General features: G+C 39.1%; 2 protein-coding genes and 2 non-coding genes across 4 annotated transcripts; 1 reads left to right on the top strand and 3 right to left on the bottom strand.

Annotated features, from left to right (window-relative positions):
* Positions 1 to 1,573: 1,573 nt before the first annotated feature.
* Positions 1,574 to 1,645, bottom strand: trnam-cau (transfer RNA methionine (anticodon CAU)). Its single transcript has one exon. It is a non-coding gene; the product is annotated as a tRNA-Met (tRNA).
* A 130-nt stretch (positions 1,646 to 1,775) lies between these two features.
* On the bottom strand, positions 1,776 to 1,847 carry trnam-cau (transfer RNA methionine (anticodon CAU)). Its single transcript has one exon. It is a non-coding gene; the product is annotated as a tRNA-Met (tRNA).
* Positions 1,848 to 8,807: 6,960 nt separating this feature from the next.
* On the top strand, positions 8,808 to 11,547 carry spp1 (secreted phosphoprotein 1). The gene is made up of 6 exons (XM_058411677.1): positions 8,808 to 8,829; positions 9,831 to 9,900; positions 10,038 to 10,097; positions 10,312 to 10,353; positions 10,614 to 10,877; positions 11,028 to 11,547. The coding sequence occupies exons 2-6, from the start codon at positions 9,847 to 9,849 to the stop codon at positions 11,292 to 11,294; spliced, it is 687 nt and encodes a 228-aa protein (XP_058267660.1). The 5' UTR covers positions 8,808 to 8,829; positions 9,831 to 9,846; the 3' UTR covers positions 11,295 to 11,547.
* A 2,738-nt stretch (positions 11,548 to 14,285) lies between these two features.
* On the bottom strand, positions 14,286 to 26,872 carry parm1 (prostate androgen-regulated mucin-like protein 1). Its single transcript, XM_058411674.1, has 6 exons — positions 26,707 to 26,872; positions 22,932 to 23,687; positions 22,497 to 22,575; positions 16,026 to 22,291; positions 15,849 to 15,915; positions 14,286 to 15,742 (listed from the first exon to the last, which is right to left on the bottom strand). Exons 1-4 carry the CDS (start codon positions 26,732 to 26,734, stop codon positions 22,219 to 22,221), a joined length of 936 nt encoding a protein of 311 aa, XP_058267657.1. The 5' UTR covers positions 26,735 to 26,872; the 3' UTR covers positions 14,286 to 15,742; positions 15,849 to 15,915; positions 16,026 to 22,218.
* Positions 26,873 to 27,602: the final 730 nt, after the last annotated feature.

The following is a 27,602-nucleotide window of genomic DNA, read 5'->3' as shown; positions in this document are numbered from 1 at the left end:
TTAATACAATAATACACCAAAAAAAAAAGGCAGATCATTGGCCACGTTGTCAACACAATGGTTTGGTCGTTGTGCAACATGATGAAAAGGTCATAAATATTTGTGGCTATTCTCTTAAACCGAACACAACCTTGTCACACTGAAGTATTAATATCCTTTAAACGGACAGATTTTCCAAGCAAACAGCATTCGTTTAGTACGTGTCTCATTAATTCTTGAACTGTTGTACAAACATCTGCTTAAGCTTTCTGCAACAGGGCAAAATTGTTTTCTCGAAGGCTGAGATGTCCCTTTTGTTTTAAGAGTTTTTCCACAAGATTAACTTTATTGTTCTTATTTGGGTTGCTGTTGGACCCGAACAGTGTTTTTTGTCGAAACTCCAAGCGAAGACGGAACATCGACTTTGTGAAACGACAAATAAGTCGTAACATTTCCTTTGTTTGCATTCGTCTGGTTACTTCAACAAACAGGAGGATGTGTATGTAAGTGTTATACATATGGATTCCCACACACAGCCGTGCAATGGGGAAGTGTGGCTTTTTCAAGACCTTCTGGAAAACATGAACAAACGGCGTATAACTAAAAACATGAAATGATGGAACAAACTTTCCAAGCCAAAGAAATTTGGCACAGTGGAATCTTTTACATTAACCTATCCCATCATGCACCACAGAACGAAAGGCTTAATTGACAGAACCAAAATGGCAGGCTTAAAAATGGTAATTATTAATGATCCATGCATAAAAAAATGAAAATTGTTTCTTAAATCTAGTGAGCAATCATGAGCTTGTACTGACCACATACTGGCACTTACAGTTTTTACACATTAACTACAAAACGATTACAGTCAGTATTTTTTAACACAGTACTGCTGAATTCTCAAATCTGATTGGTCAGAAAATTCTACTAATGCACATACTTAATAAAATACTTTTGTTCTGACACATTATATTTCTATAATAACAGCTAACACAGGGACTGGTATGGTGTACACTCCATTTAAACAGATTTCTATATGGAAAAGTTTTCTTCAAGGAGAAACATTTTTATGTTATAGGAGGAGTCTTTAGTGTCACCAGTTATAGACACTGGCAAAGACATAGGATTTCTTAAGGATTTTGTTTTCTCCAACATTTTGTTTTTTGTGGTTTCTCCACTGGAACCAAACCCTTGACCAACAATAACTAGCAATGATAGTAATAATTCTCATCTTCACTGGAAACAAAGGCATCCTGGCCATTTATTTTGGTTAGATCTATGATGGAGAAAGGTCTTAACTTCTGGTTCATAAACCCAGCAAAGGAGCAAAAGATTTTGGACTTCACTCTGAAGCATGACTCAAATAAATCTGTACTCTGAATCATTGGATTAGTGTCCTTCTTTGTGTTAGAGACACAGAACCACCAGGATGTAACAGAGTAGGGTTTCAGTCTGTCGATCTCTGGGTTATGGGACCAGCGTGCTTCCGCTGTGCTACTCTGCACAAATGAGTACATGATCTAAATTCATAAGCCTTTATGTAGCCATCTTATCTATCCATTAAATCAAATTAAAAGAGAAACCTGTGCCAACATAGCAGAGGATGGTTTCGATCCATCGACCTCTGGGTTATGGGCCCAGCACGCTCCCGCTGCGCCACTCTGCTAATCAGACACCCTGCCTGCCATATAGAAACATGTTTACATGGAGGGTAGTTTCCCTCACAGTAAAGAATTATTCAAATTTATCTATCCATTAAATCAAATTAAAATTTCTGCCATAGTACTGCCTGTGCTTAGCAGAGGATGGTTTCGATCCATCGACCTCTGGGTTATGGGCCCAGCACGCTCCCGCTGCGCCACTCTGCTAATGATACACCCCAGCTGACTTCAAAAGCCTTCGGAAGTGTCATGCACATAACAGCTAGCTATACAGGTACATAGCAACGAAATACCATTAAGCTACCAGAAGTGCAAAAAGAAGAAATGGTGCAGTATGTGAATAGTTCACCGATCAGGCATAACATTATGAGCACTGAGAGGTGAAGTGAATAAGACTGATGATCTCATCATGGCACCTGTTAGTGGGTGGGATATATTAGGCAGCAAGTGAACATTTTGTCCTCAAAGTTGATGTGTTAGAAGCAGGAAAAATGGACAAGCGTAAGGATTTGAGCGAGTTTGACGAAGGGCCAAATTGTGATGGCTAGACCACTGGATCAGAGCATCTCCAAAACTGCAGCTCTTGTGGGGTGTTCCTGGTCTGCAGTGGTCAGTATCTATCAAAAGAAGGAACAGTGGTGAACCGCCGACAGGGTCATGGGCGGCCAAGGCTCATTGATGCATGTGGGCAGTGAAGGCTGGCCCATGTGATCCGATCCAACAGATGAGCTACTGTTGCTCAAATTGCTGAAGAAGTTTTGATAGAAAGGAGTCAGAATACACAGTGCATGATGGGACAGGGCTGTTTTGCCAGGAAAAGGGGGACAAACTCAATTATTAGGCAGGTGGTGTTATGCCTGGTCAGTGTATGTGCTTAGAAAAGTATGTGCATGTAGAATTTACAGCATATAATGTGTAAAATCTAATTATATATTCGTGCAACAGGACAGGTCATTTGTTCATGCTCTGGCTGAAGGGCATTTCTGGTATAAACAAAGGCTGCACTTAGCAGAGGATGGTTTCAATCCATTGACCTCTGGGTCATGGGTCCAGCACCACCAGTCTGCTCAACCTACACACCAGAGGGAATGTGAAGCCACAGTCCCTGGCTTAGGAGGATGTAGGTTCAGTATAAATACTTTGTGCAAACATCTGTGCAGAGATTGGCCCCACATGCCTTTGTAGTGCTTTATTATGCTTTTTATTTGTAAGATACACAATATGCAGTGCAGAGGTTATTGACAGACCCTCAAATTCAACTAACAAGAAAAAGGATAAAGATAAAGAAATGTAATCATTGGCAGATTATTGTGATATAAAAGGATTGAAACATTTCAGGATGCGTTGTTACTGCAAAATAACCAACTTTAATTGTGATAATGCTAACTTTTGCACTGACCTGCCCCACAATAGCCACTCATTGTTTATTTTCCTGTAACAGCATAACCCAAAGCCTTTTATTTCTTATTAATGAACATATACAAGCAGAGCTGCAGATAAGACCACCATCTTCAAACTCAAGACTAGGACTAGCTGAGATCGAGTCAAGCCAAACCCAATTTATTCCAAATTAGGGTCATGGGGATCTGATGGAGCCTATCCCAGGGCACATTGGGTGGAAGACAGGGGTACACACCCTGGACAGATATAGACAAACAACCACACACACTTATGGGCAATTTAGAATTACCAACCAAACTAACATCCATGTTTTCAGACTGTGGGAGGAAACCAGAAGCACAGAAAGGCCCCTGCTTGTTCAAACCCAGGACCTTCTTGTTGTAAGGCAACAGCGCTAACCATTACGCCACCATGCTGCCCAGCTCTGTACATTTTGATGAGACCAAGACCGTGTTTCATTAGTTCTCAGCGCAATGATGGTGCAATAGTTAAAATATTTGACAACTGGTTGAAAGGTTTGGGAGTTCAAATCCCCCTGCTCGACCATAGACCAAGGCTTTTAACCCTCATTGGCTAGTATTAATGCAAGTTACACTGTATAAGTGCCATGAATGTAAAACGAGAACCAAGACATGTTCAAGAAACTATAGAAAATACCTCAAGACCAGACTCGTTTCCTTCGGTTCTGTTTACAAGCATGTACACTAATGCATAGTAATGTCTTACTCTAACACAACAGGTCACAGAATGCAATTTTATAACAAATGACTAATAATTTTCTAAGAAATTATGCTTGAAAACATATACAAACTAACTCTTCCACAGACAACAATTTCACTTTGCTGCACAAATCCTGTTTTTCTTTCCGTTTTGCTCATAAGGAAATCCCTTCTAAAGTGAATTTACAATAGACGATCTATTTCCTGCCTACGGATTTGGCTTAATGAGGTAAAGCCCAACCAAGCAACATGTCGGTCAGACATTTAGGTTCTGAACCTACCACTTAAAACCTCCCATAAAAATCCCAAAGCTTTCAGGAATATACGCTGTGGCCTGCTTGGGATAAGTGCATTTTGTACCTTTGACACATTTCTACACACATGTAAACTTCATGTGATCGCTATATCAGAGAGGGTTACGATGTTTCTATCCATGATGGCTTCTTGTCATCCCCCCCTTCACTTTCTGAACAAAGTTATTCTACTGTTTAATGATTAATATGACACAATGCTATTCCCCCTTTATAAATAAACCTAATCTAGACCACATAATCTTTCCTACCATTTATTAATACTCTCATATACTGTTTAATGGTGCAGGACCTAATAGTTATGCGGCGAAGCGAATGCCCATAATATTTCCAACAAACTGACCACAGAGATTGATGGCTTGAGTCGCATTTTATGGTGCAGAACCTGTAGCACTACGAGTTTTACTCTTATAAAAGGTGACATCAGCTTCATAAACCAATGCTGTGGGACCGGGCTCCGTTAAAGCTCTGTATTATTTCTTGATTTTCCACAACAGTCAAATGGCAAAAGGGCCAATGATATTTTAATATTCTTTATTATGCTGCATGGACTCTATACTAGAAAGACTTCACCTGAATTGTGTTCAGTTTTGAGTGAGTGACCTCCAGTTGTATGAATTACAAAGACCCCCCCCCCCAATCACCAGTTCAGAATATATACAAAGGCACTACAGTTGCATCTGAGCCTATATTGATTTAAGCAAAAAAGGCTATGTTTTATAATCAGAAGTGTAATATCTTAAAATAACACCCATTTGACAAGTCTATTTGTTATGCCTTAATGGTGATCATTTTTGTCATTTGCTCTCAAAATGGCTTTTATCATTTCACTGCATATATTGATACATAAATCAAAATGTGCAAAACATAAAGAATAAATTGAGAAATAAAAGGAATTCAACTCAATGAACCGCGTATATAAATTTTCCTACAAGAGTGCTTTCAGGAGGGTTGTGTTTCTCAAATCACATCAATTTGCCAACATTTTATTACCATGTTATGTTCAATGCTGTGGATTATCCATAAAATAAGTTAGTCTTCATCTCATCATTCATGTTGGAGGAGCCCAAAAAAAGTCATTCTTTACACCAGCCTCCATTATTTTTTATCTCTTGAAGTTTAAGACATAAAGTGCAGTTTTACCTCTGACACTGGAGACTCCTTCTAAAAATGAGAAACAACAATCTGTAAGATCGTGTACATTATAATACAAACCTGTAATTTCTTACTACTGACAGAGCAAGCTGTAACCAAATTTTCAGTTCAGTTCAGTTGTATAAAGATTTTAACAATGGACTTTGTCTCAAAGCAGCTTTATAGAAGTATATAAATTCAGAACAATACATTTATGATTTAAATCTATATTTATTCCTAATAAGCAAACTCCCTGAGATGATAACAGGAAGAAACCTTGAGAGGAACCAGACTCAAAAGGAAACCTGATCCTCATCTGTGTGTTGTGTGATTATAAATATTTATACATCCATTTTTCAGTTCTGTTTGAGATCTGTCATATGTTTCCTTTAAAATAAATTAAATCAATCTTTATTAGTATTAATCTATTAATCCACTATCACACTGTAGCATGTTGTAAAGGCCATGAGATTGTGAGTTCAGGATCTCTGCTGAATGTGTAGACAGCAGGTTATGTGCTGCAGCTCACTTGTGTGATTATTGCAGAAAGTGGGAAAGTTTCTGTAATCTTGTGGTAATGTGGTGGTGTCGTTGTGTTAATCCGTCTGGGAACCACGGGCAGCTTGGCAGCCGAGGCCTGTGCACCGAGACGCTTATTTTAACATTTGAAAATTCCAGACACAAACTATAGACTTCTCTTCACTTTGCCAAGAAGCAGAGTGCTGAAAAAACACTGGGCTTCTTTTCTCATCAGTCCAAAGGCACTTTAACGTAACGTGTTTTGACGCATCTAAATCTTTCGAGGTGACAACCTAGGATTAGTGTGTCTACCTTTTAGTCAACACCCTGCACAGACTCTATAACTCACCGGTGCACGAGGCATCGTACGGTAGAAGACCGCACAAGCCGTAAATCAACTATCAATCACTCCTGAAGAATGCTTTATCGCTGCCTAGAGGTGCAGCTCATATGACAGGTAGACAGATCATCAACCCTAATAAACACTTAGATGTTCTATTTGATTAAACACGCTTTAATGACGAACCATGATGTACAGCTCTGGAATGCCCCAATGTCTGGAGTTTTCTACCAGAAATACATTCTTTTAGACCAAAGAATAGAAACATGTATCAAACTTCGGCACAGTTGAAGGATTAATCTGATGCAGTACATGGTGACCAGCCAAAACCTAGTACTAAGTCTATTGTTGTACTGGACAGAGTGGACATTTTATTACAATTTCGAGGAAGGACAAAGAAATACTGTAGTGTAGACAAGTAACAGAATCACAGCATGTGGAAGTGGTGAAATTTATAAAAGCCATGTGGAGGAGTTTTTTTTAGGAGCATTTCAAAAACAGTGACTTCCTGAAATGGCTCCATATGCAGAAATAATCTGTTTAATGCTAATCTGAACAGATTATTCCTAAATAATGCAGTAAAACCATGCATATCTATCTATCTATCTATCTATCTATCTATCTATCTATAGAAATAGACTTTATTGGTCACATACACATTACAGCACAGTGAAATTCTTTCTTCACATACCCCATCCTTGGAGATACCAATCTTCCGGTCAACAACCCAGAGCCTTAACCACTTGTGCCACCACCTCCCCCATCTATCTATCTATCTATCTATCTATCTATCTATCTATCTATCTATCTATCTATCTATCTATCTATCTATCTATCTATCTATCTATCTATCTATCTATCTATCTATCATACAATGCATTAAGTGACAATTCAAATTATTCAAGAACTTGGCCCATATTTTTGGACCATCTATAATGCAATGCTTGAACACAAATAACTTTCGCTCTAAAAGCCTGAACACCAATTCATCTAAAAACTGAAATATGTTTAAGGAAAAATATGATCTCTAAACATGCTCATTTTTAATCCATCAAGAAATTAGGAAATTAAGTACAGGTCTGTTTCGTTAAGATCATTTTTTTGCAAGAAAAATGAAACATAAAATAATATTGTAAAAACACCCAGTAAATATTGACGCTATTGTCAAATTTAGCTGAAAGAGTGGTCCAGCTACAACCTTGCCAATTTTATTAGACATTACAGGATGAGAATTCAATATATAGTTGTGAGGCTGCTGATTATTTTGCAGGATATATGATTTATATGTAGTTTTTGTTCCTGGTTGTGAAGCGTGCCATTAATAACAGTGCTGCATTTATGGAATATTGAGTTTCAACAATTTCCACAGCATGTGTCATGCCGTGGTGTTAATCTGGGCTCGCTCTGAACTCCATGACTCACCATTATAGTCTAGAACAAGCGGAATTATTCAGTTGCTGTTAAATATGTCTGGCTAACAATGTCACTGATTTTAAAGCAGGTTAACTTTAATCAATCACAATTTTAGCGCAGTTACACATAAGTAGCGTATCAGCGGTGGTGTAAAGAGTATGAAACACAGTGATGGGTAAAGCTACTGCCTCTGTAGTATGCGTTCACTTTATTAAAAGTAAACTTACTGATCCAGTTAAGAAGACTTCTGATAATAAAAGCACTTAAGTAATTACTTCACAAACAATGTTCTTGCATGTCTACAATTCACACGACTGATCTGAAAACGTTCCATATTTTTAACAAATAACGACTAACCAGGTGAGCTAGCTGAAGTGAAGACTGCCTGCATTATCAAAACAAAGGTTATGTTAGCTGGAGATCTTTGCTAAATACTATTGGGTTTGATTATCTTGATAGGTGCATTAGCTAGCTAGCTAGCTCTTGTACCTAAACACTGAAGTGACGTAGCCTTAGTTTAATGAGTTACTTGTTGAAGTTTGTGCAGACTGGTTAGTGATCCCTCCTCGGCTTTTCGCTTGCATCAGTTGACATTGTTTGCTTTGAGGAACTAAAAAACAATTAAAAAAATACATTAGCCATTGCTATCTCAGACATTGCTGCTGCTGACTAAACATTTAACGACTGAAATGGAGACAATACAGAAACTGCCGTGTTTGGAAAGGGTCTTGAAGGGGCATTATTTAATATGTACGCATATTGTCTTTGAATTGGTGTTAAAAATTCTCTGCAAAAACATAGTGAAGATAAAAGTACGACTATTTCATTAAGGTCATTTATACAAAAGTAAAGCTTCATTGCACCATGAGAATAAATTTAGTTCCTTACTGTCCACCCCTATATATTAATGTGGGTTTATTTACCCATTAAGGAAGTGCAAAAGACTGACTGTCAGTGCAGTATATGTCTGTACAATAGATACTATTGCTGCCAACAAATGTGGCATTTCACAAACAGTCTGAAAATGTCTATAACATTGAAAAACAATCCAAGACATGTTCCAATTTTTTCTTTTTTCTAGTTTGCTATGCCTGGTGTTGAATGTTTGCATTGGCTGGCCACAGAACCCACAGGAAGAGTGGGAGTAGAAAAGGTGGGACAGCAGCGGTAAAACTCGTGACATCACAGGATGCGCTTTGATTGGCCGAATCCAACAGCAGCAGGGTTTAAAAGCCAAGCCAGCTGTGAGCATCAAAACAAAACAAGATCTCAACCAAGAGACTTGGAAAGTAGTGACCGATCCTCTACGACAGAGCAGCAAGAGGGTTAGATTCACAACAGCTGAGGAACAGGTAAGAGATGCACTCTATTCTTCATAATACACTTTTAGGTGTGTTTTACATGTGTTTTGATTGATCTCCTTGAATTAAGGACAGCTTATATTGAACCTTTTCAGCCATATGAGTTTATAGCTTATGCAGCAAGCACAGAGAAAAGTTGAGCTTTTAGTTCTGTCCAGATGTGGATTTGTGAAATAAACCCAAATAATCAAATCTTAAACACTGTCCATCGTATTAAAACAACAGAGCTAATCTAAATGATTGAAAGTGCAGTTTATTGAGGCAAAATGTGAATAACAGAAGCTGGAAGTCATATTAGTCAGCTGACTCATTTATTTCAGCAACAAAACCACCCAATAACAGCCTCATGCCAAAGACTAATAATAACAACAGTTAAGAGGAAAAACCTCTGGAGCAGCCGGCACAACTGCCTTGAAGCCTTTAGTATTTTACATCGTGTTTCATGTTTCCTTCAAAGACAGAGAATGAAAGTAATAATAAAGCCTCTAATGAGAAACATTTACTAAAATATAACTTGCTAGTTCTGGTGCCTGGCCGCTGTCTAGATATAATTCGGAGAATTACACACTGGAAGGAGATTATTATAGCTGAGGCAAAACACTCACTATTTGGGTTTCTAGTTGATGTAGTGTTATCGTGGCTGAAAAGAAAAACATGGGGGTTGTTTCATGGTGAAAGTTGGATGTAGTTGGAAGGGTTCCCCATCTGCCAAAAACATAGTGGCCGGCGTGATATGGGCACACTTCCGTTGCAGCGGGTTCGCCTTGTGGAAAAATGTACAAACCCAAAAAGCTAATTGAGGCAGTTTATAGTTTGACCATTACGAGGTCTATATTGAGGCAAACCACTCAGTGTGTTGAAATGCTGATATGGAAGGAAAGAATGCTTTTATTGTGTCTCTTCAAGACTTCTTCATTCCTGTGTGATGAATCATGTTGGAAAAATTGGATCTAATAATAATGAGCTAATATTTAACCGCTCTTCTTTTCTAGAATACGCCGAGGGAAAATGAAGGCCGTCATTGTTTTCATGCTCCTTTTCGCAGCGGTTTATTGTCACCCTGTAAGTTCATAGCAAAGCAACATTACTACAAAATTAACTCTTGATTAAGAGACATTACTTTAGGAATAAATTGACAAAAATCCTTTGTGTCACAGCGTTCCTGTCTGATGAAACTGTGTTTTCTGGTTCATTTCCAGGTGAAACGTTCAGCCAGCAGCAGCTCAGAGAGCGCTGACGTGCAGCCCGTCGATACTCAGGTGAGGATTTTGGACATGGCATCAGCTTCACATGCACCTCTACACGGCTGTGGGGATCGTTTCAACCTCCCAGGCATCAATTAAAACAGAATTCCTAGTATTCATATTCACACAGCCCACTTCATTTCAAGTATTTTTTATAATAGCTACTTGGAAACATGCTGTATTTTAAAAAAGCGAGGGCTTCTTTTTTACACTGGTGTTTTTGTTTTAGGATTTGAAAGTCTCTGCGGTTGCTGATGTTAGCTCTGAAGAGGTAAGACAGACTCATCCTTGCCTGCCGTCCCTATGTAGCACTCGTAAAAGAGACCAGACTAAAAAATTGTTTTGTAATGTCGATCGGTTGCATGTGGCAGAGTAATGAGTCTCACTGTTGCATGCTGTTAAACAAATACAAATACAGTACTCAGTTATTTTGAAAAGGATAAAAAACTTTTTTGTATTAAATCCCAGGGATATTCACATATATTCATAAGGCACGGCAGATTGGCTTCATTTTCTGTGCTTTTTATTCAGGATCCCGATGACGATGACGATGACGAGGACGAAAGTGATAGCGATGAGTCCGATGAGAACGGGCCCACCAGTTCTCCTCCTTTCTTTGAGACCACGATAATCCCCATTGTTGATGGCCGTGGAGACAGCATGGGCTACCAGAGTGACTACAAGAAGAATGTCTATTATGTAGATGGCAACAACATTGAGAAAGGACCTTCTTCTTATAAATCATATGGATCTGACAAGACCCAGTACGATGGTGAGGAGCTGAAAGTGTACAAGGTAAGTGTACAAGGTCCATTTTCATTAATTGATTAATCATAAAATCGAATGTTGATTCATATCCTTATGCGGTTTGGCACAGAAAACAGATTTTAAAGGAAACGTTATACTGAGAAAAAGTATCAAAGTCGAGGTCTTCTCATTTCTCAGGCTCTGCAGGTGCAGAATGTTGGGCTGGACCAGGGAATGGACGCCTCAAGTGGCACAGATAGTGAAGACATGAGCCAGCAAGAGCAGAAGGCAGCTTCGACTGGCAGTCCCAGTGAGGAGAGTGACGAGGACAGCCAGAGCAGCGAGGAGAACACAACCGAGGCCACCACGACTGAAAGCAACTCGTCTGAGAGCAGCGAGGAGACCAACGCCAGCCAGCAGCCTGCGCTGCTCAAGAGCGGAAACCCTGAAGTCATCATCGCTTAAATACACCCATCCCAAACCTGCTGGTGACAAGTGACTCACTTCACTTCATGTGATAAGTAGCAGAACGCAATAATTACAGCTCAGACAAACCCGGTCTAGTACCGAGACTGCATTTTGTTAACTGTTAAAAAGCCGTTTTCTTTTCAACAAAACTACATTTGCACAATCATTTATGATAAGTTTATGTAATATATTTTATTCTCCATTGTATCATGAATTATCCTTTATGAATAAAGTCATTTTTTTTCTTTTTCAAAAAACAAAAATGACTGGTTGTTCATTTGCTTTTTCCATTCTTATTTTAAAATATATAAATACAACCAAGTACACTTATAACCACAATAAGAGTTCACTGCAATGTGTATAAAGAAACTGATGGAACCGGCTATAGCACACTGTTCCCTATATCCTTTGTCCTATAGTTAGCTTCTGTCACCATTTCTTTACTTTACATTAGACGTCTGCACGCACCTTTAGAGTCAGATTATACAAAACAAGACATAAACCTACTTTCATCACATCTTTGAAATAATCAGACGCTGTACATGAAAACAAAATATATCCTTCATAGCAAACTAGATAGCAAATTATTAGACTAAAGGGTCTAAAGGGTCTAATCCAAATGGATATTGATTGATATGGATAATAGTGAAAAACATTTTTCCTAATATTTAAATGAAACACATTTTGTAGGATCTAACACGAGAGATCTGAAGGTGTGCTGTGGTATTAGGCACCAAGACATCAGCAGCAGATCCTTTAAGGGGATCTGACTTGCTAGTCAACACCTTTAAATCTTTGTTTGCCTCAAACCATTCCTGAAAATTATTTGCAGTGTAACAGGGAGCACTATCCTGCAGCAAGAAGCCACTGTCATGAGGGAATACTGTTGGAATTGATCTGCATCGATGTTTATGTAGGTGGTACATGTCAAAGTAACATCCACATGATTGCCAGAACCTGAGGTTTCCCAGCAGAACATGCCTTCTTCCCATAGTGCATCCTGGTGCCATCTTCTCCACAGGTAACACACCAACACACCTAACTGTCCACATGATGTAAAAGTTACAGACAGCCCCTCTTTGGAATCATTCCAGATGTGCTAACCTTTGCTCCGTGCGTACATCATGACCCTGTAGCCTGGTTTACTGGTTATCCTTCTTTGGACTACTTTTGGTAGGTTCTAACCACTGCATACCAGGAACAAACCACAAGACTTGCTGTTTTGAAGATGTTCTGGCCCAATCGTCTAGCCATCACAATTCACAGCCACTCAAATCCTTACACTTTCCAGTTTTTCTCTCTTCCAGCACATAACTCTGAAAAGAGACTGTTGTCTTGCTGCCTAATATAATCCCACCCCTTGGCATGTGGCACTGTAATAAGATAATCAATGATATTCACTTCACCTGTCAGTAGTTTTAATGTCAGTGCTGATCGGTGTAATTTCCAAGCTGTAAAAATAGCCTGTAAATAGAAGCCTGAACAATTTTTACAGTATACACTATATTGCCAAAAGTTTTGGGACACCCCTCCAAATCATCCAAATTCAGGTGTTGTTTTTCAGGGGTTGGGCTCGGCCCCTTAGTTCCAGTGAAAGGAACTCTTAATGCTTCAGCTTCATACCAAGACATTTTGGACAATTTCATGCTCCCAACTTTGTGGGAACAGTTTGGGGATGACCCCTTCCTGTTCCAACATGACTGTACACCAGTGCACAAAGCAAGGTCCATAAAGACATGGATGAGTGAGTTTGGTGTGGAGGAACTTGACTGGCCTGCACCTCAACCTGATAGAACACCTTTGTGATGAATTAGAGCAGAGAATGCAAGTCAGTTTAAAACTGGAACATCTGCCTTTACATGCATATGAATGTTATATGGAGTTGGTCCGCCCTTTGCAGCTATAACAGCTTCAGCTCTTCTGGGAAGGCTTTCCACAAGGTTTAGGAGTGTGTTTATAGGAAATTTTTGACCATTCCTCGAGAAGTGCATTTGTGAGGTCAGACACTGATGTTGGACGATGAGGTCTGGCTCGCAGTCTCCGCTCTAATTCATCCCAAAGGTGTTCTATCAGGTTGAGGTCAGGACTCTTTGAAGTTCCTCCATACCTATTCATTATAAGTTCCTATCTATTATAATTCAAACAACACCTTTATACATGGTGGAATTAGAAGATACATTTTTAACATTTATGGAACCATTACACAGTTTAAAACTTTAAGACAAATGATAATTTCAACAAACTTTGTGTAACATAAAAATGACCAAACCACAAGAGGGTGCTGTAGATGTTCAAAACCACTATGAAAGGTCTGGTGAAGAAATGCTTTAGCGAGAGACGTTTACTCAATACTGAGAGGATCTGTAGCTTGGATTCTATACAAGTCTAATGATAGATAAAGTTACATTAATCACAGTTAAAGTATGATTCACATGACAAAACATCATTCACAAAAGAGAAAATTCAGTAGTTCGGATTAATCTTGATTCAATTGTTAAAGCATTTGTTAAAAAATAAAAGTAAATACTAATAGATAGATAGATAGATAGCTAGATAGATAGATAGATAGATAGATAGATAGATAGAACTTTACTGTCATTGCAAAGCACAGGTACATAGCATCGAAATGCTGTTTAGCATCAACCAGAAGTTTACTATCTACAGTAGCCACATGTGCTAAAAGTATTCATCTAAATAAATTCTCTGGTAAAAGTTGAAGTACAGTTTCAAATCGATCACCCAAGGTTAAGTAGAAAAGTATAAACTTACCTAAAGTATGAAAGTAGATGTGCAAAAAAAAGACATGTTCCTTAATTTCAAACCACACTTCCTGCAACACCTCTTTCATCAAGGAACCAAGAAACATGGAAGATCACAAGCCAAGGCTAACTAAATTGAGCTTTATTCTTAATCTCTTAAATACTAGCTAGCATAAAAAACACCACCAACTATACCATCTAACTGTATGCCAATCGCTAGTTGTTATAATATAAACTAGTTTGGTTACAGTAATGGGAATTGGGCCTCGTTCTTATTAAAGTTGAGATTTGTTAGTAGATTAAACACCGTACCTTGAAGCTGTTTGATACTTCAATTGATAAGAAGTTATGTTATGACTTTACATAAAGATACAAGATTTCTGAGAAATGTAGTGACTTTTAAGTGAGGAGTGAGTAGTCAGTAAATATCGAAAGTATTAAGTGAAAGAAAAGTTCAAATATAGATACTCAGAAACCTCACTTAAGCATAATAACAGTGTACTTGTGCTTTGCTAAGTGCAATGTTAATTGTCTATTTGATATAAAACTGGTGTAAGACTACAAAAGGCACAAAAACTATACCTGCACATATGCTGTTAAGAATCTAAAGTCATAATAATGTGGTGGTTTCTGCTTGTAATTCATCCTGGTTTTTTAAAAATGATAGTTTATTCATGAAATGGAGTCACACATATAACAAAAGCAGAAAATTCAAGACAGGTAGAGTACAAGGGGAAGAAATGGCCTTTTAAAATGTTACAAGTTCAATAATATTATTAATGTTGACACTCCCAGTAAAGAACTAATCCAGGGAGGAATTGATTTATATTCTTTAGACTAAATTGGCAATCAAATCTTACATTAATTCCGTATAGTACAGTATACCTGCATCGAGTCTTCTACTTACCATTTGAAATAATGAAAAACCAATGTTTACTTGTGTTTAGGTTTTTGTCTCTACAAAACCAGAAGCTGGTTTTATTACTCATGAAACTTGCTGGTTTTTCTTCCGTCGTGAGTCATCAACCTCAATTTTGGTCTAGAACCAAATGCACGATACATCTCTATGTTAATTTGCTAGACTCTTGCCACTGCCTGTAAATTGTTTCATAATTTTATTTCCAGCAACCTAAAAGATCATGAGAGCATTGAAAATATTTGAGTTCACTGTTTGTGAATTACCTTTGGTATAATAATGATATTGTAAAAAATAATCAGTATATAGAAGTCGATAAGGTGCAATAAAACAGACAATGCATTTATAGAACATTCATGATTCTTTTAAACCTTTAACCTGCCTGATCAGACAAGCAAATTACTAAACGATCCATACATTCATGGATGGAGACTTTCTTAAGATTTAAGGTACAGAAAGTTGTCTCCTCTAGGCTCGGTTTGTGGATGCACGGTAAAACATGTGACGTGTCCCTCAGTGATCAACGGTGGTAATTCAGTTGCACTGCTCATGGTCTCTGGTTCAACAGTGGTGAGAAAATCCTCCTCAGATGATGCAGACTGACTGGATAAAGAGTCGGTAGTTGTAGAACCACTAGATTCACTGGATTCAGAAGATGAATCCGAATCATTCGTGCCTGAACTGTTGCTTGATTCATTTGATTCCATGGAGTCAGACTCTTGAAATACCCTGGGTAGTGGAGGACGTCTATTTTCATTCCATGGATATAACTGGAAACAGAACCGAATATGTCAGTGAATGGAAATGTCATATTTGGTTTAAACGAAATAGCAATAACTCAGATAGTTCAGCAGCTGATTGTTAAATAAAACTTACGGGTTTGGCAAAAACAAACGCTAAGAGAGACACCAGCAGTGCTGTCCTGAGCGTCCACATCCTTCCGCTAAAGATTCATGTTAACATAACAAATGTTAATAAACCTCCTAGTTATATACCGTGTCAGAGTTTTCAAACAAACACAACAATTACGATAGTTCTTAAACCCAACGTTACCTTGCTGCAGTGCTCAGTCCACGTATTCCTGTATCTCCGCTTTTGGGTTGCACGGGTTTATATACTGATCAGCTGTAAGATCAGGGTGGGTTCAATTCAGGAATTTCTCCAGTCTGATGAATGAGTGATGCTCTGTAAGCTTTGAGCAATATCCGCTGACATCTGGCTCTCGTCAGTGGCCTTACTTAATCTGTCTAATTACAGTGTGGAAATCCAAACATTAGTTTGAATCACTCATTGTGTTTTAGCTTGGTTTGGAACAAGACAAACACCATTTAAACCAACAGAAAGAAAACACCGCGGACCTGTTCCTGCTTCCTAAAGAGCTTTAATGGAAAACAGTTTGAGAAGATCATATTCTTGGCAACAACAAATATGTATTCAACAATCATCATACTATTTTCACCATATCAATGAAACTGCATCACAGCATGTTTTCAATTCTATTCTATTCCACTTTATTTGTATAACGTTTTTAACAAGGCACATTGTCACAGTGCAGCTTTACAGAAATAGATAAATTCAGGATATAAACGATACATCTTAATTTGTCTCTAATGAGCAAGCCAGTGGAGATGGTGGCAAGGAAAACGTCTGTGAGATGACCTTGAGTCGAACCAGACTTAAATGTAAACCCATCCTTATCTGGGTGACCTGCTTCCAGCTTGTTGAATTCAACTAATAAGACTGAACTTTGATAAAATGAGTGTGTAGAGTAGGGAAAACATTGATGTGTTGGAAAGGGGTACTTTGTGATGTGTATTGCATTGGAAATGGTGTCACATTTGTTGAGTGGAGAAAGTCCATTCCCATTCCATTATTGTGTAATGGGAAGGGGATAACTCAGTGCTTGGAGTATTGAATGGAAAGTTGTGAGTTCAAATCCCAGGAACACCAAGCTGCCACTGCTGGGCCCTTGAGCAAGGCCCTTAACCCTCAATTGTTCAGTTTATCTAAAATAAAATTAGATATGTATAAGTGACTCTGGATAAAGGTGTCTTTAAGGTGTTACATTTCCAAATACAGGAAATGTAAACATAAATTTCCCCATAGCTCTGATGTTTCCACTCTTACAGCAGTGCCAGAGCAGACTTGTCTATAGCCCTGCCCCGAAAGCCAGTCTCCAAATCATCCACTGTCGTCAGAGCTCACCACAAGCTTCTCTGTCTTCCAGTCTGTAGTTGTCATCCACCATTGCTCATATGTTTGGATAATGTTTAATGTCTGTGACATCAAATGACAGCAGGTCTGTCATTAAGTTACCAAACTGTAGACTCTGATGAACCAAAATCACTAGTGTGTGATGCATTAAGTATCAAGGTAATGCGTATGAATGGTGGTCATTTCTTAAAAGCCTGAGCAGGAATTCAAACAATGCTATTATACGTCAAGATATGAAGAACAAATACCATGGTATCAGATAACAACACTTGAGAATGTACAGCAGCAGGCACACACTCTACAAGTATGAAAGTGTGGAGGATGAAAGAATAAACACTATAGTAGAAGGATGAAAATGGAACCCCGTGGATATAGGGGGCGGGTCATCCAGGAAAAGATCACACCCTTCGGATTAGAAATATTTCATCAGAGGATAAAAGTGATCTTTGTATTAATTGACACTTTCCAGTAAGGAGGCAAATGAACCCAAAGCATGGCAGCAAACCAAACATAACAGAGCCTCGGGTTTGTGCACATGAGACCAAAGGATATTGCATATGGGATCATAGCCTTAATAGAGATAATACTGAGTGTACAGGGTGGAGCAGAACTGCATGATTACATGCAGTGAAAGCAGTAAAGCATCAGTGAGACATCAGTGTCCTAATGGTGTAGTGTACAGTGTGAAGGTTGTAAGGAAAAAATGGCCCTGAACCTGGTTCTCATGGTTCTGTCTGGTGTGAATCTTCTCCTGGATGAAGATGGAGGTTGAGCAGAACAAAAACAAGAACAAAACAATATACTAATACAGACTAATGTCTAAATGAGTGTCGTTATTGTTTATTGTGCATCGTTTTTGCTGCACAACCATTCAAAGAGAGAGAGAAGTTGTTGTGAAATGCAAAAGAAGCTAATGTTGCAAAACTGTCCTGGAATAAAATCAAAAGCATCAGTGTTCATTAATTAAACGTGATTTCACAAGGTGCTTCCCAAATTAATGGCCACTGTCAATGAAAATCACCACGCTTAAGAAGGTTTGTGTTACGGTTTAGACTGGATTATATACACCATTACTGTGGTTTCAGCAAGTAAAACATTCAGATGCTATTAGCGGTTCAGTTGCTCACACATGAGATTGATTCTGCTTTTAGAAGTGGTGTTAAAGCCAGATTACTGCTGTATATTACACCATCATTTCCGGCTCTCAGATTTGTTCCTGAGCTTGCGATACTGTTTGTTCAGAGTTTTGGATGTTCTACCACACAGGATTTCTCTTAGTTTTACACTGCCACCTATTGTAAACAGCCTGCTAGGGAAAAAAAAAAACACAAACCCTGTAGTGACTCAGAGCAGCTACAATGGCTATCAAGGCCTGTTTATATTAAAGATTATGTTTCTATATTAAAGATTATGTTTATGATTTCTGGTGCTTTAGTGACTTTTTACCATAATAATGACTAGAAATGACCATTGTTTTAAAATCATTTACATAAGTCCATTTAATACATAATGCATTCAGAAGAAGCCTTTATTATCGTAGATACACATATACTGTACAGCACAGTGAAATCCTTTTCTTTGTGTATCCCAGGGGTAGAGCGCTGGGGCAGCTATGATGAAGTGCCCCTGGAGCAGAGGGGCCCCAACAGTGGCAGCTTGGCAGTGCTGGGGCTTGAACCCCAACCTTCCGATCAACAACCCAGAGCCTTAACCACTTGAGTTACCACTGCCAACAATAGCAATAAAAACGAATGCATTTTTAAATTACTAGTAAAACAATGATGCACTTAGCAAAACAAAACTGCTCATTGCCACATTAATTAATATTCCAATTTACTAAGGATGTTGATATTTTTTAATAGCTTCTTGTTGACCATAATTCTGTTTGCTTAGGTATTTTCTAAAGCCGGGAACAGGTGTATTTATACCGGGAACATGTGACGGTTTAATTGTACACCAGTGAACTCCGTTTAACTAATTATATGACTACTGATGGCACTAATTATATGAGCACTACACAAATGTTATCCAAAATGACGGCGTAGTCACACGCAACGGTCACTTCGGGTCCAGATAGTGCAGCTATACTTATTTGCTGCTATTTTTATTTTTGCAACACTACTCAATATTTTACAGTTTAAGACCATGTTCTGGGTATTTATTGTCTTCACCTCACACTGTTGTGTATTTGCACTTCATGTAGTCTCATATGCTGTTTTGTGTCGTACCATGGTGGTGGAGCAAGGACATTTTATTCCGGCGTATGCAAACTATACAGAGGAATGACAACAAAGATTTAACTTGGCTTTATTTTGCACCAGCACTAAACTAGGGGTTTTACAGCAGAGTGTAAAATGTTTCTGAAAGCACAGATATTTGATCATTTTACCAAACAATTTAGTCCTAAACTATATTTAACTTACTTTAAGATTATTCACATACATCAATGCATTTAGAAGAAGAAGAAGAAGAGGAAGAAGAAGAAGATGAAGCCTTTATTATCGTCACATATACGTTACAGCATAGTGGAATTCTTTTCTTTGCATATCCCAGGTGAGGAGGTTGGGGTAGATCGCAAGGGCAGCTATGATACAACACTCTGGAGAAGAAAGGGTTAAGGGCCTTGCTCAATTGCCCAACAGTGGCAGCTTGGCTTGAACCCTAGTCTCCTAGGATCCTAGTCCTATACTATATTTAACCTATGTTTTGAAATTATTATGACTGATAATAATCTTATTTCGTATGCAGTTGGATCTCTTTTCCAGATCCTCTGTGAAACTGCATTACTTCCTACTCACCCACAACCTTTAATGAGTAGCCTTTAGATTGGCATTTTGACATAGGATATGTCCTTGAGAAGAAGAGGAACATATAACCCACTTAAAAAGGAACTAGTGACATCTCTTGGTTAAACATGGTTACTGACTTTACAGGAAGTGGAACCGATTTTCAGTGATGCTCCACATTTCTTCACTTTTTACAAAAATGAATCAGTGCCATCCTGGTCATCTTTGCCACACTCACTGCTAAAGGAGTAGCTGGATGAGCAGCAATGGTATAGGAAGAACAATTCGAGTGTGTCATCATTATGGTTATCAGACCCTCTCTCTCCAGCACCCACTCATTAGCTCTTACCCACTTCAGCATCCTTTCATTAGCTCTTTGTGTGAGCAGCGAAATCAAACAAGAGCCCTTTAACCACGTCATGCACCTTTCAGTGGGCGACATTCTCTGATTATTGAAAACAAACCTATTATGGAGAAAAAAACGAAATTTCAAACACAACCGAATGCCTTGTTGAATTTGTTCCAACCCAAATAGGTGAAGAAATGAATATGACCATCCTGTGTTCATTCATTTATTAGTTTTTAGTAAGTATCCCTATTAGGGTCACAGCTCCATCATCTGGAGCTTATCATGGAACTGTGCGAGGTACAAACACACCCTGAATACGATGCCAGTCCATCCCAAGGCTCCATACACACACACACACACACACACACACTTAGAAAGTGGGAGAAAACCCACCATCAACAACCTACATAGAAACTCACTTAGACAGAAACTGGAAATGAGAGGTAGCCTGCTGCACCTCCACAATGCCACATCCTGTGTTTCATACCGGAAATGCATGTCACAGCAACATTCATTTAGATCAAACAGATTTACATGTTTAATGAATTACAGCCTTGCTTTATAGTCTAATGTTCCAGCTGCTGTTTAACAATTGATCAGACCAGAATAAAAATTACCTAAGGATACATACACACATTTCAATTACATACAAACACATTTCAATTCAATCGTCAAAATGTTAGCATGTGGTAACTTTCTTAGGTCTTCACACACACACACACATTGCCACAGTTTCTGACACAAGGTCATGTTGACAAATGAGTGTGGTCTAACACGTAGCCCAAAAACGAGGTCACAAACACAAGCAGGAAGTCAATTTTGCAACGTGGAAACACAGGAAACACTAGTTTTAACACATTCACAAAACTCAACGAAAATATTTCTTCGTGTACAGTACTAAGCTAACGCAGCGATATAATGACCAAACATCACGTCCATCAAACAGCCAGATGTTGTGATTCCATCTCTTCCAATGCTTAGTGCTTTATTTTGGGCTCTAATTACAGCCTTGACCATTTCCATGTGTAATTGCATGCTCCGCTTTAATACCTATTATTATATTGACAAGCGAATAAAACTCTGATCCGTTTGTTATTTTAAAGGAATCCCGAATGCTGAGCAACAGACAGGCCGAATGTTGGGAGGGAAAATATGAGGGTAGAGCCATGATTATGTCCATTATGAAGAACAATGACGGCGAGCTGAAAAGTTCAGGAAATGAGGTTTAATTAGTAAGGTGCCGACAATTTATTCAAAGCGAATATGAAAGCACAGATAAATGATTGGAGATGGCCACTTTTAAGCATATATGTATGAACAGAACAGTGGGATCACATTAAAATTCAATGACAACAGGTCAGATGGACAAAACAAACTATAATCCAACTGGTGAAAAGGGACTTTGTCTCGGGACTTTGGCCAATGTTGTTGAAGTATTTATATCTGGGAGGGTTACACAGTATCATAACAATTTATGATATCAATAATCCACTGAAAGTCTCTTAAGTCATTGTGACCTTTCAGTTGCACTACTAGAAACCAAAACCAAAGAATTAAATCATGTCCAAAATGATCTATAAATTAATATTGAAGTTCTAACATAAAACACCATACCTCATTTCACAGAACTGGCAAATACCTATATCTATCTATCACTTAATATTTAACACTTCAAGTGCATCGTTTATCATCAAATGTCTCATTTATATGAACATCACATTACCGGAGTCGCTGTCCTTTTGTAACTGGTTCAGGTTTTCACATCAAGAGTTCACTGAAAGAGCAGATCATCAGATTAGTCGCTGTCGACATGTTCAAAGCCACAGCAGGCCTCCGATCGTCCAAATCCTTTCCTTCTGAAAAAGCATCGATACTAGAACTTTGTCTTGAGTGGCACTTAACCATCAAACATGGGGTTGAAGAAATTGCCGTGTTCTGTGTCATCCAGGAGACGGCCATAGGAAGGGCGTCTGGAAGGACATACACACACATCGCAGGTCATTTAATGACTTTATAACCAAGTTATTCCTTCTGTTATCTAGCTTTATATATACTTTGATTTTATGACATGTATAAAAATATAAACGAAATGACACTGGTGCAACTTCACACTTCATCATATCACACCTAAACCTTCAATTATCTGACCGTTCGGGTTGAAACCACTTTACTTACTTTATTTTGAAATAATACACTCCGCCCAGTAGAAATATCACAAGGACAATGAACCCAATGATGATGGCAGCGACACTCACTGTGGAGGGAGCAGAGTCTCTTAAAATGGTGTGCATTTCTCCCATTAATACACACTGGTCAGTTACACACTGGTCAGTTAGACTTTTTAATGCATTACTTATAAATGTAAGTAAAAATAAAAAATATCACAAGGACAATGAATCCAATGACGATGGCGCTCACTTTGGAGCTATTTCTTTTATTTTTATGTGTGTGTTATACTTGTGTGCATGTGTGTACCTTTGAGATCATAAAATCTGACTAAATGAACTGATGAACCAAAGTGAGGTTGTGAGGCTATAATCTTATTTTATATCTATGACAAAGCTTTCCAGTAAGATGATTTAAAGTTAAGTAAAATAAAATATTTCTTACCTGAACTCAATGCCTTGACCGGACTGGCATTGTTTGAGACTTTGGTTGTACTGGACTGCATTGTGGATAATACCGGTTTTCCTGTTGAATGTGATTGTGGTGAAGTTGAGGACTGGGGCTGCACTGAAGAAGTGATGGATGTTGAACTAGAATTCACTTTTGATGTAGTTGAATGAATAGATGATGTCGAGGGAGAAGTAAGGGTTGTTGTTGTTGATGTTGTTGGCATGATGGTGGTGGCGTTAGTGGTGTTGTTGGCAGCTGTTGTGGTGCTGTTGGTGGCAGCTGTAGCAGTGGTGGTGGCAGCTGTTGTGGTGGTGGTAGTGGCAGCAGTTGTGGTGGTGTTGGTGGCAGCTGTGGCAGTGGTGGTGACGGTGACAGCTGTGGCAGTGGTGGTGTTGGTGGCAGCTGTGGTGGTGACGGTGACAGCTGTGGTTGCAGTGGTGTTGGTGTTGGTGGCAGCTGTGGTGGTGACGGTGACAGCTGTGGTTGCAGTGGTGTTGGTGGTGGTGGCAGCTGTGGTGGTGTTGATGGTGATGTTGGTGGCAGCTGTGGTGGTGGTGGTGCTGGTGTTGGTGGCAGTTCTGGTGGTGTTGGTAGTTGTGATGATGGACATTTCTTTCGACGTGTTTGTAGCCTGTGCTGTGCCGTTTGTAGTTTGATAGGAGGTGGAAGTTTTTTGATTTGAGATGCTAGTTGAATGTCTTTCCATGCCCTTTGACTGGTTTTCAGCACATCCCACACTTAGCATCAGACCTACATAGAGATCATTAAAGGTGCAGTTAAAAGGCCATTTTGATGGACTATGCAATTACAGCAGCCTTTTAAAAAGTAGTTCATGTACGATAGGATCCAGGTAACGTTTGGGCCAATTTTAAATGGATATGTTCGACTTGTCAGATTTTGGGTGAAGATTCTCTAAATAAAGACATGTGATTTAATAAATATACTACATTACTATTATTCATATACTGTCTGTGCACCATATCTGTAGCTGTCCTAAGAGTTTTGCATCATCCTATGGCCTTTCTGGAACAGGGGCTTTGAGATAAACATCATGGTGGTGCTGACACACTGATTCTTCAATCAAAAACTGGATGCAGTACCACTGAGTCAGATGTCACGATATCCACTATTGCTGCTAATCTTATCTCATGAAAGGTTTGTGTAATAGCAAAAGTTCGTGGACACCTATAAGACTATCAGACCCATATGTGGGTCTTCCACTGATGCCACAAATTGGGAGCACACCAATGTATTTATTGGAATTGCAAGCGGCCAAAAAAATGTACCAATGCCCCTGTGCACAAAGCGAGCTCCATGAAGACATGGTTTATAATGTTTGGAGTGCAAGAAGGACTGCGCAGAACCCTGACCTCAGACCACGAAGACTTTTAGGATTAACTGGAACACCAACTGCCCTTCTGGCCACCTCATCTAACATCACTGCCTGATTTCACTAATGTTCTTATAGCTAAATGGTCAAATTCCCAAACCCAAAGTCTAGTGGCAAGCCTTCCCAGAAGAGTTGAGGTTATTATAACAGTAAGGGAGACTAAATATGGAATGAGATGACCAAATAGCGCATATGTGTGTTATGGTCAGATGGTCAGGTATAAAAGCAAACTGAGGTTCGTCAAAGATTACCGAAAGGGAGACTAAATTTGGAATAGAATGACCAAATAGCGCACGTGTGTTATGGTCAGAAGGTCAGGTATAAAAGCAAAATGAGGTTCGTCAAACATCCTGGGGTGTGTGTTTATATATTTTTTTTTTTTACCAAGATACCCCAAAAAAAATGGCTGGTAATTTTCATAGGTTTAGTCATACAATCTAGCATAAAAAGAATAAAAACTAGCATAATTAATGTCAGCTTGAATTAAACAAAGGTTTCATATCTGCATTTTAACATGGGGGAATTTCAGCAGTAGGTACAATATGGCTTCAAAAAATAAATATGATGGTGCATTATTTTCAAAATGTGCCAGAAAATTCAATAGCTGGATTATGTTCATAGATTTAGGGTGAATATTGGTAAAGTGTGGCACTTAAGATTGATCCTGTATGAACACATTGGGTGTTTATTACCTTATTATATATCTTTTTTTTAAGAGAGGAGTGAGAGATGAGTGAGAGGAATGAGAGAGGAGTGAGAGAGGAGTGAGAGGAATGGGAGCGGAGTGAAAGGAGTGAGAGAGGAGTGAGAGGAATGAGGGAGGAGTAAAAGAGGAGTGAGAGAAATGAGAGAGGAGTGAGAGCAGAATGAGAGGAGTGAGAGAGGAGTGAGAGCAGAATGAGAGGAGTGAGAGAAATGAGAGCAGAATGAGAGGAGTGAGAAATGAGTGAGAGGAATGAGAGAGGTGTGAGGGGAATGAGAGAGGAGTGAGGGGAATGAGAGAGGAGTGAGAGAGGTGTGAGATGAGTGAGAGAGGAGTAAGAGAGGAGTGAGAGAGGATTGAGAAATGAATGAGAGGAATGAGAGAGGAGTGTGAGAGGTGTGAGAGGAGTGAGGGAGTAGTGAGAGGAATGAGAGAGGGGTGAGAGAGGAGTGAGATGAATGAGAGAGGTTTGAGAGACTGAGATAGGAGTGAGAGAAATGAAAGTGGAGTAAGAGAAGAGTGAGAGGAATAAGAGAAGAGTGAGAGAGGAGTGAGAGGGGTGAGAGAAATGAGAGAGGAGTAAGAGAGAAGTAAGAGGAATGAGTACTGAACAAGCCAAATACGAGTCTTCCTGATCACACTGCGGTCTGTGGATTGAACGAGCTTAAAGACGGGGAGGAGCCGAAGTCTGACGCTGTTTTCATATGAAATTTAAAGGGGACTGAGGCAATCACCAATTTGTATACAGGTGATGGAGAATCGCATAAAAGCCCCCCTAAAAATCGCTAGGCCATTTTGACACCCATGGTGAGAGGAGTGAGTGGAATGAGATAGGAGTGAGAGAGGATTGAGAAAGGAGTGAGAGGAATGAGAGCGGAGTGAGATGAGTAAGAGAGGAGTGAGAGCGAGAGAGGGGTGAGAGAGGAGTGTGGGATGAGTGAGAGAGGAGTAAGAGAGGGGTGAGATGCATGAGAGGAGTAAGAGCGAGAGAGGGGTGAGAGAGGAGCGAGAGAGGAGTGAGAGAGGTCACTCTTGCTGTGTCAGAGCTCTCACAAGCAACTTGATTCATATGAAGACTTTAGCTGTCATAGTTTTGCTTGTCGTTTTGCGGGTTGGTTTTCTGAGTTATTTATTTAGGGTAAGTTAACGGTTATTATACTCAGGTATATTACAAACACGATTTAGTAGATAGGCATAACTGAAATAAAGGTTTTCCCGCTAATGAGAAAATGACATGAAAATATACAAATGAATATACAAGTAAATGAATAGACAGAGAGTGATACCAGAGGTTGCAGTAAACACACTGGGTATAACAGGGCACAATGTAAGCTTTAATAAATAGATTATATGACATTAGGATCATGATAAACAGTGACAGGAAAAAGTAATATTTTCAAGTGTTCCACTTTAGCAATATTCACACTAAGGGGTTGGTTTACTACTAAGACTATCTCAGTTCACATCACAGATGTAATGTTTTGGGGTTATACATTCACAACCTTTGTTAATCAGTAAAAAACGCCAGTCCATATCTAGTCTAACATTTTAATTACTCATTAAGCTCCAAACTGTAATATTCTTCGGGGCAACTTTACTTTATATAACATGGTTTTGGTTCTAAACAAAATCTAATATTTTATCTTTATACAATGAATAAATAAGTAAAAACTTACCTGCTACGATAACAGTGAATATCTTCATCTTTCCTGCTTCGGCTCTCGCGAGCGTGCGGGTTCTGTTGAGCTCGTGCGGTTGACTGAAACCCCCGCGCGCACAAATGAAGGAGGAAACCGTTACTGACGCAGTGAAGTCGTGGTTCCTGTTAACGCCTGTTTTCTCTTTCTGACACGCCTTTAATCATGGCCTTATCTCCTGCACAGCACCACTTCATTATCTACAAAGAAAAAAGGTGGACACTTTCAGCAGAAGTTAAAGTTCCATGTCATTGGGGTGATAGCCACAATATATATATATATTGTAAGTATATACAGTATATGCTTACATTATGACCACCTGCCTAATATTGTGTTGGTCCCCCTTTTGCTGACCTGACCCGTCCTGCACTGTGTATTCTGACCCCTTTCTATCAGAACCAGCATTCACTTCTTCAGCAGTTTGAGCTCGTCTGTTGGAAAGGATCACACGGGCCAGCCTTCACTCCCCACGTCCATCAATGAGCCTTGGCAACCCATCACCCTGTCCCCGGATCACCACTGTTCCTTCCTTGGACCACTTTTGATAGATACTGACCACTGCAGACCGGGAACACCCCACAAGAGCTGCAGTTTTGGAAATGCTCTGATCCAGTGGTCTAGCCATCACAATTTGGCCCTTCATCAAACTCGCTCAAATCCTTACGCTTGCCCATTTTTCCTGCTTCTAACACATCAACTTTGAGGACAAAATGTTCACTTGCTGCCTAATATATCCCACCCACTAACAGGTGCCATGATGAGGAGATCATCAGTCTTATTCACTTCACCTCTCAGTGCTCATAATGTTATGGCTGATCAGTGTGTATATATATATATATATATATATATATATATATATATATATATATATATAT

Source organism: Hemibagrus wyckioides, linkage group LG16, assembly GCF_019097595.1.
Source record: "Hemibagrus wyckioides isolate EC202008001 linkage group LG16, SWU_Hwy_1.0, whole genome shotgun sequence".
NCBI classification, from domain to species: Eukaryota; Metazoa; Chordata; class Actinopteri; order Siluriformes; family Bagridae; genus Hemibagrus; species Hemibagrus wyckioides.
The sequence above is the reverse complement of the archived record's forward strand: the minus strand, read 5'-3'. Positions and strand labels throughout refer to the sequence as shown.